The following is an 18,088-nucleotide window of genomic DNA, read 5'->3' on the forward strand; positions in this document are numbered from 1 at the left end:
CAAGCTGCATAATGGTTAATGCTGAAGAAGCACATTTCATGCAAGTTTGAAGGTTTTGGGAACCACGACAGCAATTCCATGGACTTGCATAGATCCATTCATTTCCAAGGAAATCCAGAAATAACTTCCAGATAGAAAGCACCCTCTGGGAATACTGCTCTTATTGCTACCTGTTCATGCCAGACACTAAACGTCCTACCGCAGCACAGAGACAGAAAACCGCCTCACCTCCACAAACCTTTTATACATGAGGAATCTGAGGGAGTCCAGCCTTCTCTTGAAGACTGCATTGGGGCACAAGGCTGGAACAGAGGAAGGCAGCAGGATTAGGGACGATAATAACTGTTACCCCAAAAAACTTTTACAAAAGAGAGCAGGTTGTAGAACTATTTTCCTCGCAGGATGCTACCTTTGGCACAGTTCATCTGATCTATTCTGTGCTGTTTGTCCTTCATCCCCCTCATACAGCCCCCCTGGCCCTGCCTGCCCTAGGCTCCAGGCCTTGGACGGGCCGACTGGTCACCAGAGTCTCTGCAACGGCAGCTGTCGTCGATGCCACCATTCACCCCCTATAGTCAGCTCAGTTGGGTTTATTTGTCGTACACACCAGTGCAGTGAAATGCTTACACGGGTCTCTCTGGACAACAGAGGCGACTGGCGCCGATGACGGCTAACAATACCATCATCATCATCTGAATTATTACAGTCACACAGACGAACCACGCAGGAGAGGGGGGTAGGAACTCCAATATCGACACGAGCCTCAGCTGTCCGCTGGAGCGCAAAGCCCACAAGCGGAGCGAAGAAAACAAACAACGAGGGAATGTGTGGTCCGGGGGGGGGGCGCCCCTCATCAGAACCCTGCTCCGCCACTGCCCCCTGCTGGTCACGGCCCGGAGCAGCAGCCAGCCTCACTCCTCCAGCCCTGGCGTTTACAGACCTGGGTCGACGGCGAACCGCTCCATCAGCCGGAACACCTGTTTGCTGAGCACCTTGGGGTGCAGCCGGTCCCGGTGGTGCTGGGAGAGCTGGAGTTTGGGGTACCGGCTACAAGATAGACAGAGAGAGAGAGGGAGTGCAGGCCTGTGAGTGCCGTGTGAATGTCTGCGCTTTCGAACTCAAGAAATCCTGTTAAAAGCACGCTAAGGCACGCTAAAGTATGGTAAGGCAAAGCTAGACTCTGGAAATACATGGAAAAGGACTGTAAATCCACAATACACTCACAGGAGATCCACTAAAACGCACTCAACATTTACTATGGTAAACTTATGGAACGCTCTGCAGCAGAAAGGAATCTCCACTGAAAACCGACTTCAGACGGTACCAGCTCAATTGTCCACCCCTCGTCTATGACAATACCCATCCACCCTACCCCAAACGATATAACCTCTAACCCCAACCTGCAACCGCAATGCAAAGCTGTTGGAAAAAGACAAGACAAAGGGAGGCTTTTTTTTCCATCGAAGTGTGAGGCATTACTGTGCAGCACTGATAAATGTCCCTCTGTCACTTCCTGTCCCTGTTTTTTTTTTCTGTGTGTGCTAATTTCTCCCTGAAGGTTATTTTTGTCGAACTAGTATTTCAGAGTGGCAAATAAGAGAGAGAAAATAAGAATTGACAATTGCTCTAGGCTGGAGAACCTGAATTGGAGGATGTGCATTACTCTGCTGATGCCCTTACACGGGGCAATTTAAAATTAATAAGACAAACACGTTCATCAAACACATTTTGATGCCCTCGGGGGACGCTCGGCAGCAGAGCCCAACAACAATACAACATAAAACCCTCACCGAGAAAAAAAATCAACATTTCAAAACAAATGATTTAACTTTATTCAAAAGTAAAATTGCAGGGGGGGGGGGGATTCCCTCAATCTTTTTCTGGTGCACCTCGTGGCTCAGAGGTGGCCGTAGCGTCCATTCCAAATGACAGCCTTCAACAGACGGCGCAGATCAACCTCACAAGCTGCAGAGCACCTCGCGCAGTAATTAGATAATAAATGCGGTCAAAAAATGTAAAAAATGGTTGGTGGAAATATTTCCTTTCCCGTCTTCCCCTCCCTTTCCCACAGACACGGAACAGACGAGGCTCTGTGTGCTCAGAGAGGCAGCGGGGTCATTAAGCCAGCTATGGGCTACTGCGTGCGCTAATGACCGATGGCGACGGCTCGTTGGAGAAGGTGGTTGTGGTTTCAGCGCGTAGCTACGCGCTCGTCCGCTGAACCGCTGCCCGCAGAATTAATCCCAGCGGCGCGGCAATTAAAAAGGATCGACCCCAAGACGCACAGGGGCACTGGATCAAGCAACATCAGGCAGGCGCTTCGGGGACGTCTGCTACAAAAGCAGCAGCTGTGTTTTATGACCCTAAAACTACACTTCATTTCTTAATTGAATGGGTAACCCATGTCAGTTCAGCTGAGAAAAGTCCAGCTTCTAAAGTTCGTTTTCTTTCCAATATCTGGAACAGACATCGCGCTTCCTGTGTGAGAAGAGGCCGAAAGAGGATACGGCAAATCCGAGAGTGGAAAAATGGGTCTTTGGCATTTTCTTCCAGTGCGTTACCAATGTGCTAAAAAAAAAACCGCTTATCGCATTAAATCTCCAAAACTCTTTCCCATGTAAATGTATTTAAAAAAAAAACATTTTTAAAAGACCTGTATCTTAAAGCAGTTCGATTAGGGAGCTGCGTCAGCATGCGTAGGCTGCAAAGGAACAAGTGAAGGTTTTTTCCCAGCTGAAAAGAGGGCCTCCTGGAGAGCCTGTGGAGCCTTCTTCGGGTGTCCACAGCCGAAACGTGTTTGTGGACACTCTTCTCTTTTCAGCGTGGAATAAACCTTTACTTGGTCCCCTGCACCTTCAAGCCAAACATCAAAATATGAAATTAAAGAAGAATGGGGTGCAATAAAGGGCCTACATTCCGAAATGCATTCCCACCTAGACTCTTCCCGGTAGCCGGCAGGCTGGGAGGGGTCGAGATCCATACCTGAGCAGGTGTGCCAGACTGAAGTCTGGGCCGCACCAGGAGTCGAGCAGCCTGACCAGCCGCTCCTGCAGGGACGGGTGCCCGCGCACCAGCGACTCCACCAGGCTCTGCTTGTCCAGGAGGATCAGGGGTACGCACACCTGTGTGGGCGGAGGGGCGCGGTGAGTGTGGGCACCGCGTGGGAAACACCAAAGGCGCCCTGCTGTCCCCCCCCACACTCTGAACCGCTCAATTAAAAACGGTCTCCGGCCAGGAACCTGGGGATCCACCACCAGTTATAACCTCAAAAACCTCTGTTGCTTCACACTGTATGGACACCACATTAATTGCCACTCGATTGCCATTTAAATGAGCAGCAAGACCTTTTCCGGGGTGCAGCTCCAGCTACACCTCCCTAATTATTCTCTCAAGGGTCGTTAACCGATTGACAGTAACTCGGAGAGTGGCAGAAATCCAGACGGAGCGCCCCCTTCTGAGGGAACTGTTGCACCCCCACGCTCTCCGGACATCCCCACCTCCTCCACGTCCTGGTCTGCCTGCAGCTTCAGCTTCATGCTCAACAGCGCCGCCTGCAGGGGGGGGAGAAGATAGCGACGCCCCCGTGAGCGACAATAGAATAAATGTGGCAGTCGGTAACAAAAACCTGTTCCAGACAGCGGCTGCAGCCTGAAGGGGGGGGGGGGGTTGAATCTGCCCCTCACCTCTCTGTAGCTGCCACGGGCCAGCAGTTGCCCCCTCTGCTCCAGCAGCAGGTCCCGGTCCAGGGAGGCCAGCTGGAAGATATTCAGCAGGGCATCGGCGAAACTGGGCTGGTTCTCCACGATGAACCCCAGGGCCCGCAGCTGCAGGGGGCGCACCCTGGCCGCCGGCACCCCCTGCAGGCCAGCCTGGGGGTGCAGCCTCTGCCAGTGCAGGAACTCGGCGAAGATGCAGTAGCCCGGAGACGAGCTCTTCCCCTTCTGCACCCCGGGGCAGCCATCCAGAACCTCTAGCAGCCCTTCGAGGGGGTCTCCCAGGGCCGAGAAGCCCCTCTGTGCCACGGCATGCAGCTGGGGGGGGGGGAGGGGGGGCACAGAACGAACACAATCTCAATTGTTTTGTTCACCTCAAGCACTGCTAAGCACACACACACACGTGCATTAAAACACAGGCGCCGGGGGTGGAGCCAAGATCAACGTCAAGTCAAAATGGTAACGGAGGCGTTTCTGTGGACTTTGCACTCCAGGGAACACTGGGGAAAAAATAAAAGGGCTTGGCTGGCCACTCGCCCACCTTCTGCAGAATTCTCGCAGCTCGTAATAGTACATTAGGATTTCGACAAAAGTCACACTGTCTGTCTACCTGCAGTGCTGCTCCACCCAATGACAGCCTTGCAATGTGAAAGGGAAGACCTAAGCCTGAAACTTGGGTTCAAGGGCTTTCAGAGCTGCAAAAGTGCACATGGATTTCTCCATTCCTCATGAAGGGACGGGCCTGTCACACCCCTGCCATTTACCAGGCACTGAATTTGGCTCAGATTTGCCTGCTCTCGGGCTTCTCGAACCCTTCCCAGTGGTCACCTTCCATAGCCGAGAAGATCCCGAACAGGGGAGCCTGACCGAGCCCAGCACAACGTTAACTAAAGACCCCCCCCCGACGACCAGGGGAGCGTGCAGTTCAACTATTTGAGCAGCATCGCGGTTGTGCGGCTGACCGGGTTCCAAATGCATCCGGTTCCAAAGCCCGCTTTCTTCAACGCTGGGCGAAACCGAAAGAGTTTAAACTTAGGTGGAGATTCCAAAACGCCCCGCACATCCAGAGGACCACGCCAGATCACACATTTGACATCCCTGTCATCCCAGGCCGGCAGAACCCTACCTCTTCGAACTCCTTCCTGGCCCACAGAGCGAGCAGGGCGTCTCTGAGCTGGACGGGGTCAGCGTCTGGAAGACAGGAAGGTACCACTTTACTCCCTGTCCTGGGGGGAGCGCTGGATCAGTCTAACGGGGTGCTGGGGTGGGGGGGTTGGGGTAGGCGGACCACTGGGTCAGTAACACACCCAATCCTGGAAACCCAGAGGCCTCCGTACTTTGGCTTTCACCCAGCCCCTTCGAGGGCGACGCGCCCGGCTGACGGAACGACTGGGGGGCAGGTGGAAACTTGCGGCCTTGTGGAAGGGCGGGAGCCTTACAGCCTGTCACATGACCCAGCGAGTTCCACACTTAGGCCTTTTGCGCGGCACCGAGCCATCACAGGAACTTCCTTGCGGTCCGGCTGCTCCACGCGGCCTCTGTGGTGGAAACGGTCATACGGGGGCGATTCTATCGGATCACCACGGGCCAAACGAAGGAGCAATTTCTGATTTGTTTTTTTTCCTGCAGCCCCGCCACCATCGGCGAATCGACTTCCTCACCGAAACGCCGAGGAGAGCGGGGGGACTTCACGCAGATGGACAGGTGACAGGTGAGCCCCTCCTGCTTTGCGACCCTTGACACCAGCGTGGGGGGGGGGCCACCGCGGCACCCACTTGGGGAGCGAGTGGGGGGGGGGCACGAGACCCCCGCTGAGCTGCTGCTCTGCTGGAACATTACTGTATCACAACCCTGAGCCTTACCGGCTGTCGCCGCCCACGCAGTAAGAAACCAGAGCTGTTCAAGCCGCTTCCCTGTTTATTTCGTGCGTCTTGGAAGTTGTTTTTTTTAGACGGGACGGCATTGCGTAACTTTCAGCAAGCTGACAGCGCACGATGCAGTGGTTCTGGTGCACGCTATGCGCCCTACAGCTTCCCGGTACACGGCTCCTGTGGGCTGTACCCCACTCTCACCCCCCGACAGCGCACAACCCCAGCCCTATCCTACATGGTGCCGAACTACGGAAGCAAGATGGAAGAGGGGGGGGGGGGGGAGACCAAGGGGGATAAGCGGAGATCTCCTTGCACCCCCTTAGAGCCCAGGCTGTGTGCAGGGAGCCGTGGGATCACAGACAGCGCACGCAGGCGCACGCAGACCTCACACGCACACGCCCGCTCCCGGTGAGCCTTCCCTCTTGCCGTTATCTGCAACGCCTCTGCTTGCAGGGAAGCCTGGGCTCTCTGGCACGGCGGGTAATAGAAAACACATTTGCTCCTCTCAGCGCCGGGCCCCAGCGACAATCAGAGAGCGCGAGCGGGAGGAGGGAGGAGGGAGGGGCGGCTGGCACCCGCACAGCATCGTGGAGCCCAGCCGCACCAGCTGCACCAGCTGCACCAGCTGCACCAGCTGCGCAGGCCAGAGGACGCCGAGCCCCGGCGCAATGCCACCTTCACCTCCAAGCACTTAAAACTTCGCAACAAGCTAACTTACCTCTCTCATTTGCATTAGGTCATCTCTCCCCCTCCCTTTCCCAGTTATCATGCAAAGGCTACTTATCCCCTGCTGCCCGGTGTTTATTATTTCAAATATTTCGAATTTTTAATTAAAGGGACCACACACCCCAGAGGAGCTGCCCAGGGCCATAAAGAACGCACAACGCCGTTCTGATGCACCGAAAACACACGGCTTGGACGGGACGGATCGAACACTCACAGCCTAACAAAACCCCTGCAGCAGGACCCTGCACAGCACGTCGCCGTCGGCCTACTGTAGGTACAGGCGCTCGTGGCGAATGCCGGCTGAGCCCCGGTGATCACACCCTGCTGGACCGAGCCCGGACTGGCTGGCTGAGAGAGGGGCTGGGATTTCTCAAGCGACACAGGGGGGCCAATGACCAGGGCACCTGCGGTCCATCGGGAAGCGTGCAGTGTATTCAGCAGACACAGCACCTCTACACCCCCCCCCCCACCGCCACTCAATTCTAAACATGCTGCAGTCCCCGCAGAAGAAGCCAAAAAGAGAACGCGCCGAGTCGCAGCTGCCAATTCCAAAATGGAACAAAAAGCGACAGAAGCTGGCAGATCCGTCACTAAAGGAGACACAGGTGGATCGGCTTTCGCCGTTCGATTTCTGAGCTCGATTGGGGATCGAAGCAACAGCTCAAGGGGCAATCGGATCCAACTAGGCAGGTGCCGCCAACGTAACCGAGGGGCAGGGAACCGCCTTGGTTTTTCGGAACGGCCGAAAGGCAGCCGCAGCAATTAGGTCATAAGCCCGTCGCCGTCGCGGGCCACCTGCCAGGTCACGGCACCGCTGGGCAGGTACCACGCACACACGGAGCTCCGCCGGTGGGCGAGACAGTGGCCCAGCTCTCCCTCACTGCTTCCCCGGTGAAGGGGGGGGGTGGGGGTGGGGGAGGGGGTTCACAGGGGGTGTTTTTCTTGGCCAGGGCAAGATCCTGCTATCGGGATTCAAGATTCCCCGAGACGGGCTGCGGAATGGGAAGGAGTTGCTTTGGGAGGGGAAGGTGGTGGTGGTGGTGGTGGGGGGGGGGTAGATTTCGGGATAAAAGGGAAGCAAAGGGGAGACGAGCCAATCTAAACAAACCTCCCCTTGAGCAATCCCATCTGCTTGGACCTGCCTCGCTCCTTGCTCCCTCTCTCTCTGGCCGCCTTCTTCCACGCCAACACTGCCCCCCCCCCCAGCCTCGCTTCCCCCAGTTCCTCTCCTCGCTTTCCTGCAAACCCCCCCCCCACACACACACACACCACCTTTCTTCCCCCACCCTCCCCCCTCTGTTTTGGAGAGTTCTGCGCTTGCCTCGGATATCCCCAGGAAAAGGCAATGCTTTGGTCATGGTGTAAAAATCCCAAAGCCCTGAACTGCAATAACCTTCCTGACGGAGCGGTAGCCTGGGAAAATTCCTTCGCTGGCCTGGCCGGGCCGGGCCTCCCCTGAGCCATGTCACCGGGATGAACCCGGCAGCACAGTGGGCTCTCTATTCCATAGGTGCTGCCCGCCGACAGCGTCAATGCGGCATTGTCCATTCCATAGGCAGCAGGAAGTTCGTCCTGTGCACTGCCGGTATAAATGCTGCATTGTGCATCTAGAGGGAGAGATGGCAGGGACTTCCTTAGAGAGGCCAGAACGAGCCTAGAGCACGACCTGAGCTAATATTTTGCAGACGCACATTGCTCAGGGGCGGGGTGGGGGGTGGGGGGGTTGACTGAGAACATTATAAAACACGGAACAAAATACCGCAGGTGCTGACAGAGCCGGGTGACTTCAAGCGCTGCTTACGGGAGGGTTACCGCCTTGAAGCCTAGCCGGGCCGGACCCGATCGGTCCTGGCAGGGGCGGAAGGGTCCCGTTGCAAGTACCTCCTGGACCAGAACTCAATCTCTGGCGTAACGCTGTCCAGAATTTGAAAGGGGGGGGGGGGGGGGGTTTTGCTCGATCTTAAAAAAAATGGCGGTGACCCAATCAGACCGGCGGGCTTCCAGGCAATCGACGAGAGTGGGCCGGACCGGGGCGAATAAAACTTGGGAACAATTCAGGACCGAAAACAGGAGACATTTCTCCGGAGGGAGGATTATCGGAGATGGATGCCAACTCCCTAATCAAGTGGTAGATGCCGCCTTTTAGTCGGAATCCTGGATTATCGCATCCATCTCGCTCGTTTATGTTGGGAAACTCTTTTGTCAAATGTTAAAGCTTTGAAAGCGTCCTCAGGAGCACATCTCCTTTCGCTTTTCCAGCTAAACCTAATGGCTCCCACTTGCACAGTTCAGTTTTTTCCCCGGCACCAGCTTCTCATCAGCCTGTGACACACAGACGGAGCCGGGCTCTGGGACGGGAACTGGACCCCCGGCCACGACTGCGTTCCTCCGCACCTGCTCTCCGCCGAGGGAGGCCAGGAGCAGAGGAAAGCAGGATGTCGTCCGGTACCTCTGGGGGGGGGGCCGATCAGCAGGATCCGTGGGTCCGGCCAAATAACCCTGTCCCTTCTCTCTCTCTCTCTCTCTCGGACTCAGGAGAGCGCTCCTGCTGGAGCTCCCCGTTCCCAGGCTCCGGCGCTCTCAGGAGGGGGCAGGAAGACCTGGCACGGAGCTGCCCTTCCTGCCGGGCTGAGGGCACTTCCAGGCAGCGGGGCGCCTTGCCAAGGCGGCCAGAAAAACAGCGCCGGGGCGGGGAGAGGAGCAGGGGCAGGGAGCAGGGAGGATAGGGGGCGGGGAAGCCAGCGCAGCCGGACGGGGGAAAGACAAAAAAAAAAGACATAGCATCACCGCGCAGGTGGAGCACTGGAGTATGTCTCTCCCTCGCTGTGTGCAGTTTGGTCTCAACCGCCGACCACAGCGGCTGTACTGGCAAAATGAAATCGGTGCTCTCGGAGCACGCAACGCAAGAGGGAGGAGGGGGGGTGGGAGAAGCTGCTCGTGACGGAAGGAGCGCCCCCTCTTCCGGAAGAATGAGGAAGAACCGGAAGAAAACAGGAGGGATGGTTGAAAAGAAAAACACAAACGGTATATCCTGGCCAGGTACTGCACTACGCAAAGGCGCTTTCACATTTGACAAACAGCTCCCCCAACATAAGCGCGCGGCAGGTCTCCCTCGGGAGCTCCGACAAGGCTCGGACAGCGCGGGGGCGTTTTGTCCACCACCAGTTTGGCGCTCATGCATCACGGGAGGACTGGAAGGGTCTCCGATTTGCAGCTGCATGAAAACAGCTCCCCCCCCCCAGGAAAAACTGGTCAAACTCGGCTCCGTGATCTACCCGCAGGAACACTGTGACCCCCCCACCCCCCACCCCCGTGCTTCGCTGTCGGGAGGGGCTGCAAGTGCCAGGTCACGCGTCTTCAAACCAGCCGGACTCCCTCTTTAAAAAAAAAACCCCTTCAGCGCTATTGTAAACACTGAGAGACAGAAACCCCTGCAACTGGTCCCTGCATGGCTACACAAGACAGGTCTGGCAGGAGCTGCTTGAGCGGGTTTTAGTCCAGAAATCGAACCGCGGCGCACCGCGGTTCATCCCTTTCTTTGCCTTTCACTCTCTCCCCGACGCGAGGACTCCTGTTTCAAGCGCCGCTGACCCGCTCCGAACAGGGCCGGCCGCGAGGCGCGATCCGCGGGCCAGACCTGCCTGACCCAGTCCTCCGGCCCCAGTCCTCCGGCGAGGAAGGCCTCACCGAACAGGGTAACAAGCAAAGAAAACATTTGATCTGTGGGCTCCCTCTGGATCACCCCCACCCCAAAGATACGCTACATTAATCCACCCCCCCCCCTCAGGTTCCCAGGGCATGATCGCTGCCCCACTGCAACACTCTGGGGGCTCTCTGCCCACTGGGGTGCCTCAGACGGCTAGGGTGGTCCCAACAGTAGTCTAGGGCTCACAAAATGACACTGAGCAGAATACAAGCCAGCCTTCAATGCATTCCTAAAACATTCCAGATGGAAACGAGGGCCTGCTGCACGCCGCCTGGAGGGAGCCGGTGGTGTAAGGGTTAGGGTATTGTTCGTGCGGGGTTCAGGATGAGGGGCTTTGTTTCCAACACACGATTAATCAGCCACAGGGGTTACAGAGCTTACGGCAGTCACGTCACTGAATCATTACACTGAATATGATCAGAATATAACCTGCACCCTGTAATCTAGAGTGACGTCCACAAACGCCCATCCAGGGAAGAATGTACTCGCAGAGCCTGCTGTCAGCACCTCGTCACCTGGTTTTGTTTTCTTATCTACGTGAACCCAGCGTCGCTCCTCCGTTTCCGCGACGCGGCGCTGCCGGGCTCTGGTCCGATCGGACTCCCGATCGATTCCTTCGATCCACAGCGGGGCAGCACAGGGAAGGGGCTCCTTCTTCTCCCGGCGGGCGAGAGCAGGAGCGCTTGATCCGCCCTGTCCCTCCCTGGACCTCCCCGTCCCGTCCCAAATTGTCCCACCTCGGACTGTCCCTCCCTGGACCTCCCCACCCCACCCCGGACTGGCCCTCCCTGGACTGTCCCACCCTGGACTGTCCTGTCTCGCCCCGCCCCTGCACTCACCCCGGGCCTCGGAACCTGCGCTCATCTTTCACTCTGGGACGTCCCGGGATGACAGCTCCCCCGGCCGGCCTGCTGCTCCCGCTGCCCTGGGGGGAGAGAGGAGGCACAGGGGTGAAACAGCGCCGCTGCAGGGAGACTGGGGCTGGCATCTGGGGGGAGAGAGGAGGCACAGGGGTGAAACAGCGCCGCTGCAGGGAGACTGGGGCTGGCATCTGGGGGGAGAGAGGAGGCACAGGGGTGAAACAGCGCCGCTGCAGGGAGACTGGGGCTGGCATCTGGGGGGAGAGAGGAGGCACAGGGGTGAAACAGCGCCACCTGCAGGGAGACTGGGGCTGGCATCTGGGGGGAGAGAGGAGGCACAGGGGTGAAACAGCGCCACCTGCAGGGAGACTGGGGCTGGGATCTGGGGGCCGCGGGGAGTGCTCATGGAGCTCTGGGGGCTGCCGAGTGTTGTGTGTGTGTTTCGGGGTGGTGGGGGGTACCCCAAAAATCCTGGAGAGGCCTCAGTGCCCGACAACGGGCCCTGCAAATGAAATTGCTCGTTATAACATCCCCCCCCCCCCCCCCCCCCCACACACACACACACACACACAACCCCGTGCATGCTACACTGAACACGTTAAATCTCCGTTGGGTTCCCCATCTTCACGTGGTCCGACCCAAATTTAACCCGAGAGGCAGGGGACGTCTGGGGAGGGGGGGGCGGGGGGGGGTTCCCCCCTGAAAGTGCCAGCTTGGGGGAAAAAAAAAAGAGGTCCCCCAGCAGGGCGCCCCCCTGTCCCCAAATCCTACAGGTCTTCGCCCCGTGAGGGGCTGGAGGGGGCCGACGGCAGCCCGAGGTGTCGGGGCCACGTCCCCAGCTCTCTCTCGGCTCCGCACAGGCAGCGGAGAGGAAGGCTGGGGGGGCCGCTGGCCCAGGCCCAGCTGCCCTCTGGGAAACGCAGTCATAGACGGGGGAAGTCTGCCAGCTGGACCGGGGAGAGAGTTTCTGCTGGGTCGGAGGATGTTTTCTTAGGTCTGGAGTTGGCTGTTTCTTTTTCTCTGCTAACACAGTGGGAGTCTCTTGGCTCACAGCCCCTCACTTTGCAGCTCAGAGGAGTGTGAGCCAGGCTCCCACAGAGCAGGGATGCTCTCTGCCGCCCTCCGGTGAAGGGCCTGAGGCACTGCGTCACCAGCCCCCCCCTGGTGGGCTAATTCTAATTAGAATTAGAAGGAATTCTAATGCAAAGGGCTCTCAGTTCTTTCTGTTCATGCCGACCCGGGCAGGAACGCGTGGGCTCCGTTGTTTTCTGAACTGTCCAGATTTTCTGTCCATTTCATCCAATTCGGAGATTTGAAGCTTTTGAACTGCAATATTAAACTATCAAGGGCTGAACGTTGCTGTTAGGCCAGTTAGGAACACAGCTGAAGACCACTGTTAAAAAGTCATCTAGATATATTACACAAAAATAATTTAAATGTTCACAGTCACATCTTATATATGTAATCTGCATATAGCCACATGTTCATAAGAATAGCACTGCCTTTGTCGCCCCCTGGTGGTCATTCCCTGACAATACAGCTACGGTCTCCAATCGGCACTTGATAGTACAATAAGAGATGGTTTTGCCCTCATAAATTCAAATTCTTCATATATAACAATTCACACCACACCTTCATATATAACAATTGTAAATACACACAGTAAGAACCTGTGCAGAGAAATGGGCTGCTAATTCCTTAAGAAACTAGGCCCAAAAGAACAGGGTGATAACACACATTGCCCGAGACTTCACCAATACCACTACAGCAAGGACACTGAAGAGATGCACGTGTTCACTGCTCGCACTCTCCTGACCAGGTCAACCCAGTCAATACAAGAAGTGATGCAAGATATCGGTGCAAAAAAACCCAACAATCACTGTACGTTACTAAACAGTTTCTCGCAACTGGTTTTACAATGAGGCACGTGGAGTCACAACAACCTGGAAAACGACGGCACTTGCATAATCTATTTTTTCCGGCCTTCACAAGGTGCAATGAGGGATCTTCCCTGCATCACGGATGGAGAAACAGCCCACCGACAGACGCTGAAAATCTCTTTTTTGACCCCGGGCACGTCTCTCACCCAGCCATGCTCGACTCCAGCCAGAGCTGGCGTCTCTAAAGTGCGTCTCTCTCTGGCTCTCTGAGACCGCCCGTCCGCTGCCTGAGTGCGAAAAGAGCCAGGGGATTATTGCTGGGAAAGGCGAACGGTCATCACTGCCCAGAACTGCCCTGTTCGTAGCAAAGCCAGCGCTCAGGTTTCTCGATCAATACCGCAAGGCCTCCGATCAATACCACAGGGCACCCGATCAATACCGCAAGGCCTCCGATCAATACCACAGGGCACCCGATCAATACCGCAAGGTCTCCGACCAATACCGCAGAGATCCCCATCAATACCGCAGGGTTCCTTGATCAATACCGCACTGCCCCTGATGAAAATCGCAGATCCCGATCAATACTGCAAGGGCCCTGATTAATACCGCAGGGTTACAATATTCTTCTTCTTATTAATCCCTTACACTTCCTGATCAACACCGCAGGGCTCCCAATCAATACCACAGAGTCCCCAATCAAAACCTCCTTCCTTTGCTTGTATGAGAGGTGGAGGGACACACCCACTAGAGAACTGTGATGCCACAGGGCCCTTCTGCACCAAAAAGACTGAGAGCCCCCCCACCTTCCTTCTTGAGCTCTCTGCCCTCTGACCCAATGCAGTTACCCTTCCGTTTCCAAGGGGGGGGACGGAAACACGGGAAAAAAAGACGACAAAATCCTCAGTGTGCAGCCCCACCTGGATGATGCGCCAGTCCGCTCCCCACACACCAGCTCTCATTTGGCCACTGGGGGGTAACACCCCTACTCTTTTCGAGAAACACCCCAGGTTTGTTAATGACCACAGAGAGTCAGGACCTCAGTTTTACGCCTCATCTTTAGGACGGCGCCTTTTTACAGTATAGTGTTCCCCTCACTATACTGGGGCATTAGGACCCACACAGACCGCAGGGTGAGCGCCCCCTGCTGGCCCCACTAACACCTCTTCCAGCAGCAACCTCAGTTTTTCCCAGGAGGTCTCCCATCCAGGTACTGACCAGGCTCACGCCTGCTGAGCTCCAGGGGGGCTGCCAGCAGTGACCAGCAGGGTGAAAGAGCAGCTGGCATAAGTCTCTCAAGCGCGCAAAACAATTTTCCCTGGGATAACCGGGATAATCCGCATTCCAAAAGAGCTCATCACTTCCCGGGAGAGGCGCTTCTGGGAAGAAAGATCTGTCCCGCTGGTTTCCGGTGAGGAGGGGGAGGCTAGGCCAGGGGGTGAAGGGGGTCATGTCAACGGCTCGGTCCGGAATATCTGGGAAAGCAGGGAGAAGGGAGGGCCCGGATGAAAGCTTGCTCAGGGTCCCGGCCTGAGAGCCGAGGAGCGACACCTGGCTGGGAGCGGCCTGCCGCCTCTGGGGGCGGGAGGCTAAGGAGGGGGCACGAGGCAGGCCCACAGCCACACTCCCGACCCCCCAGGGGGAATAAAGACCGGCACGGGGCCGGGGACGCAGCTCAGCAGATTGCTGGCGTGATGCCTCCTTTTGTCATTGTAATGCCCCCCCACCCCCGCCAATTAGGGGAACAATAGAGGCACGCGCTCGATCCGCTGGGAGCCCCCCTACTCCCCTCCAGCACCGTGACGCTCCAGCAGACGCAACGCCAAGCGAACGCCAAGCTACTCGCTCAGCACCCCCCCCACACCACGCCAAGTAACGGCCTAACCCAGTCCGCTCCCCCACACACCAGTTCTCAGTGGGGAGGACAGCAGAGCAATGGATGCGATGGATGATGGATGATTTGGCCAGGACACTGGGGCAATACCCCCTACCTCAGCTTTCCCAGGAGGTCTCCCATCCAGGTACTGGCCAGGCGCACACCTGCTGAGCTCCAGTGGGGCTGCCAGCGGTGAGCAGCAGGGTGACAGAGCTGCTGACAAACACCCCAGCTTGGTGACATCTCCGTTTCAACACCGCATCACACTTCTCACCGAAAGCCCGTCTGGATTTTTTTCCCCATCCGATCTATCTGATTTCGACTCCCGCTCCTGAAGGGCCTCTCGTTTTTACGCTGCGCAGGAGCGAAAGTCAGCTTAGACCGTCTGCTGAAGAAGCTGCCCTATTTCATTTCCAAACGCTTGTTTTTTAACCAGCTGTGGAGAAAGTTGAGACTGAAAACAAGAGATCCCGTCAGTGTATTCTACACAGAGAGCACAGTAGTAGAGAGCCGAGGAGTTTACTGCCATAATTACACGTACACTGGGGTTCTCATGCGCTCTGATCTCTCGGGACACACGCAGTACAGCAGACAACACCACACAACGTAGACAGTACATCACAGAATAATTACAACCAGCAACAATAAATGAAAAAAAAAAACACTGTACACCAGGCAAAAAAAGTGCAGAGGTGCACCGAGTTTGAGGGACTGCAGTTATAGCTGTTGAGGTTGCATACTGCAGTACGATAGATGCTGTTCTTTAGCCTGATTAAGTCTAGTTGCAGTAATAATTAATAATAATAATAATAATCCCTTACAGTTATGTAGCACTTTTCTGGACTCTCCACTCAAAGCGCTTTACAGGTCATGGGGATCCCCTCCACCACCACCAGTGTGCAGCCCCACCTGGATGAGCACCAGTCCGCTCCCCACACACCAGCTCTAAGTGGGGAGGAGAGCAGAGTGATCCGGACGCCAGATCAGAGATGGGGGTTATTAGGAGGCCATGACTGGTAAAGGCCAGGGGGAAATTGGGCCAGGATGCCAGGGTAACACCCCTACTCTTTTCGAGAAACGCCCTGGGATTTTTAATGACCACAGAGAGTCAGGACCTCGGTTTTACGTCTCATCCGAAGGACGGTGCCTTTTTACAGTATAGTGTCCCCGTCACTATACAGGGGCATTAGGACTCACACAGACTGCAGGGTGAGCGCCCCCTACTGGCCCCACTAACACCTCTTCCAGCAGCAACCTGAGTTTTTCCCAGGAGGAAAGGAGTTGCAGAGTGATATGTTCCAGCTAAAGCGGGTCATCATTACAGTGGTTGGGGCGTTCTGACCTTGGAAAACTCCGGAGAGAGAGAGGCGACTCAGCAACTTACACGCGCAGCGAAGGGGCACCGCCGTGACTCCAGGCGCAACAGCGACCCCCACCGGCGGCGCCTGGGAGAACACACACACAAGAGACAGGAATGAGTCGGCAAACGCGCTTCACACGAAGTGAAAACATTCACACATCAGCTGGCATCAGACTCTTCAGACATCACCCGCGTACTTACAGCCGGCAAGGTCTCAAACTGAGCTCCAAACAGCGGCTGAATCACAATATTGCTCTGTGACACTCGGGACACTGTATACGGGATCCTGTCTCCCATCCCGTTTTCAGGAGCGCAAATATTAGCCATATTAGTAGACTTAAACTCGCCGAAGGCACATGAAATACAAACGTGAAGCAAGCGAGTTTTTTTTTTTTAATTTTAACGTGGAATTGTTTTTTTTTAACCACGAGTGCGGAGGTGAACGAGACTTTAAAAAAAAATCAAAGCTCTTCACTAGTTCATCTCCGACACAGACTTACACAGGTGGTTGTTGTTGTTGTTGTTGTTGTTGTTCTGGTTGGCTGTTTTTTTTTTTAATTTTTATTTCGTTATCCTGCCCGGCTGCTGCTTGGGTCCACACGGAAATTGTCAAGCGCTGCCTTCGGGACCCTACACAAACACACACACACACGCACGCACACGGTTAAAACAAACACAGCTGGCTAAAATAACGTTTTAAAAGAGGGCGAGGAGAGGAATAACTAAACTCCCCGCAAGACAGCCGCTTTTCTCCCGGACGCGACAACTGGACGAACCCTCCTAAGTTTCTGTGCCGTGTCCACCCGGCCCCGGGTTGTTGTTGTTGTTGTTGTTGTGTTGTGGTGCTGTCTGTGAGGGGGACAGGGCCGCCTGTTACCCGGACCGCTCCTCAGCGCGCGCACACGCTCGCGGCGGCGGCAGCGGCAGGAAGTCGATTCGATTCGCCCGTCGGAAGCGAGCGCAAGAGGGGCACGTGAGCGTGCCCCGCGGAAATGCTTCCCCCCCCCACCACCTCGGAACCTTCGCGGGCGGTGCCGCTTGTTCGCTCCGTGCCGCCACCCCCGTTACGCATGACGTGTTCAGCAAACGTGTGGATTTCGGACTGTAATTATCCGCGTTAGGACCATGTTACAAAACATTCTGTGCCTGTATATATATATACACACACGTTCATCAGTACCGCGAATTTGATCAAACGACTACTGTGATATTCTCACGACGTTTTAATCTGTTAAAATGACACTTTCTGGATTCGTTTTTTTGTGGATATTGTAGAATTCGTTACGATATATACAACGTTGTGTTGGCTTAGAGTCGCAGAACTTGATCTTTAAAAATTTAAAGGTGAATGTCGGATTTAAGGAGTTTGATGTTATGTTGTACGTATTGGCAGATGTCATATGAAAAAACATATCTAATTATATACACAGAACGGTCTGTTGCTATTCACACCTTTAATGCTTATAAGGTGTAAATGCAATTTTGCTTAAATTCCAGTCTTCAAAATAAGGCAAAAGGCTCAGGTGATGTAAGACATTTAAGTAACTGTTATGGTATTCAGGTCTGTAATAATCTCTGGCATCGTAATGCTTTGAGTTTTTTTTTTTGTTCACTTATCTTTTTAGGATACCTTTTCTCCTTTGTGTTGATGTTCAATAAAAAAAATGAAAGAAATATTCTCAGGAAGTGTCGACTTTATCATGGAACTATTTTCTCTGATGAAGAGCATTTGTTTTCTCATATAATACTAGTTAACCACATAAGCAAAACTCCCGATGGGTAAACAAATGTGGATTTTAGATGTTGATTTCAAAGCAGAAGAGGGAGACAGTTAAGTACTGTTTATTTAGAAGAACGAGTAATAGGTTTATTCCACGCTGAAAAGAGGAGAAAGAAAACACAGCGTTTCGACCTGAAGGAGGCGCCGCGGACGAAACGCGGTGTTTTCTTCTCTTTTCAGCAGAATAATCCTATTACTTGTTCCTTTGCAGCTTACGCATGCTGACGCAGCCGCCCACCCGAACTGTTTATTTAGAGGTTAGTCGATTAGCCTGCCCCGTGCTTCTCACAAGTACGCCCGGAGGGGTGTGTACACCAGA

At 55.0% G+C, this 18,088-nt stretch overlaps 1 protein-coding gene across 7 annotated transcripts in view; it reads right to left on the reverse strand.

Moving 5' to 3' along the window:
* The window catches only part of exd3 (exonuclease 3'-5' domain containing 3), a 74,512-nt gene extending 57,569 nt beyond the window's left edge, over positions 1 to 16,943 (reverse strand). Inside the window, exons 1-10 of one of the 7 annotated variants that reach the window (XM_069183475.1) lie at positions 16,766 to 16,941; positions 16,490 to 16,619; positions 16,014 to 16,074; positions 10,856 to 10,941; positions 4,840 to 4,904; positions 3,684 to 4,031; positions 3,498 to 3,551; positions 2,983 to 3,122; positions 941 to 1,047; positions 229 to 302 (exon numbers count right to left, since the gene is read on the reverse strand). In XM_069183475.1, the coding sequence (XP_069039576.1) occupies positions 229 to 302; positions 941 to 1,047; positions 2,983 to 3,122; positions 3,498 to 3,551; positions 3,684 to 4,031; positions 4,840 to 4,904; positions 10,856 to 10,880 (813 nt within the window). In that variant the 5' untranslated portion in view covers positions 10,881 to 10,941; positions 16,014 to 16,074; positions 16,490 to 16,619; positions 16,766 to 16,941. Of the gene's footprint in view, positions 1 to 228; positions 303 to 940; positions 1,048 to 2,982; positions 3,123 to 3,497; positions 3,552 to 3,683; positions 4,032 to 4,839; positions 4,905 to 10,855; positions 10,942 to 16,013; positions 16,075 to 16,489 lie in introns of all 7 variants that reach the window. The other 6 variants (XM_069183478.1, XM_069183476.1, XM_069183477.1 and 3 more) reach the window with 6 other exon arrangements.
* Positions 16,944 to 18,088: the final 1,145 nt, after the last annotated feature.

Source organism: Lepisosteus oculatus, chromosome 24, assembly GCF_040954835.1.
Source record: "Lepisosteus oculatus isolate fLepOcu1 chromosome 24, fLepOcu1.hap2, whole genome shotgun sequence".
In the NCBI taxonomy this organism is placed as follows: domain Eukaryota; kingdom Metazoa; phylum Chordata; class Actinopteri; order Semionotiformes; family Lepisosteidae; genus Lepisosteus; species Lepisosteus oculatus.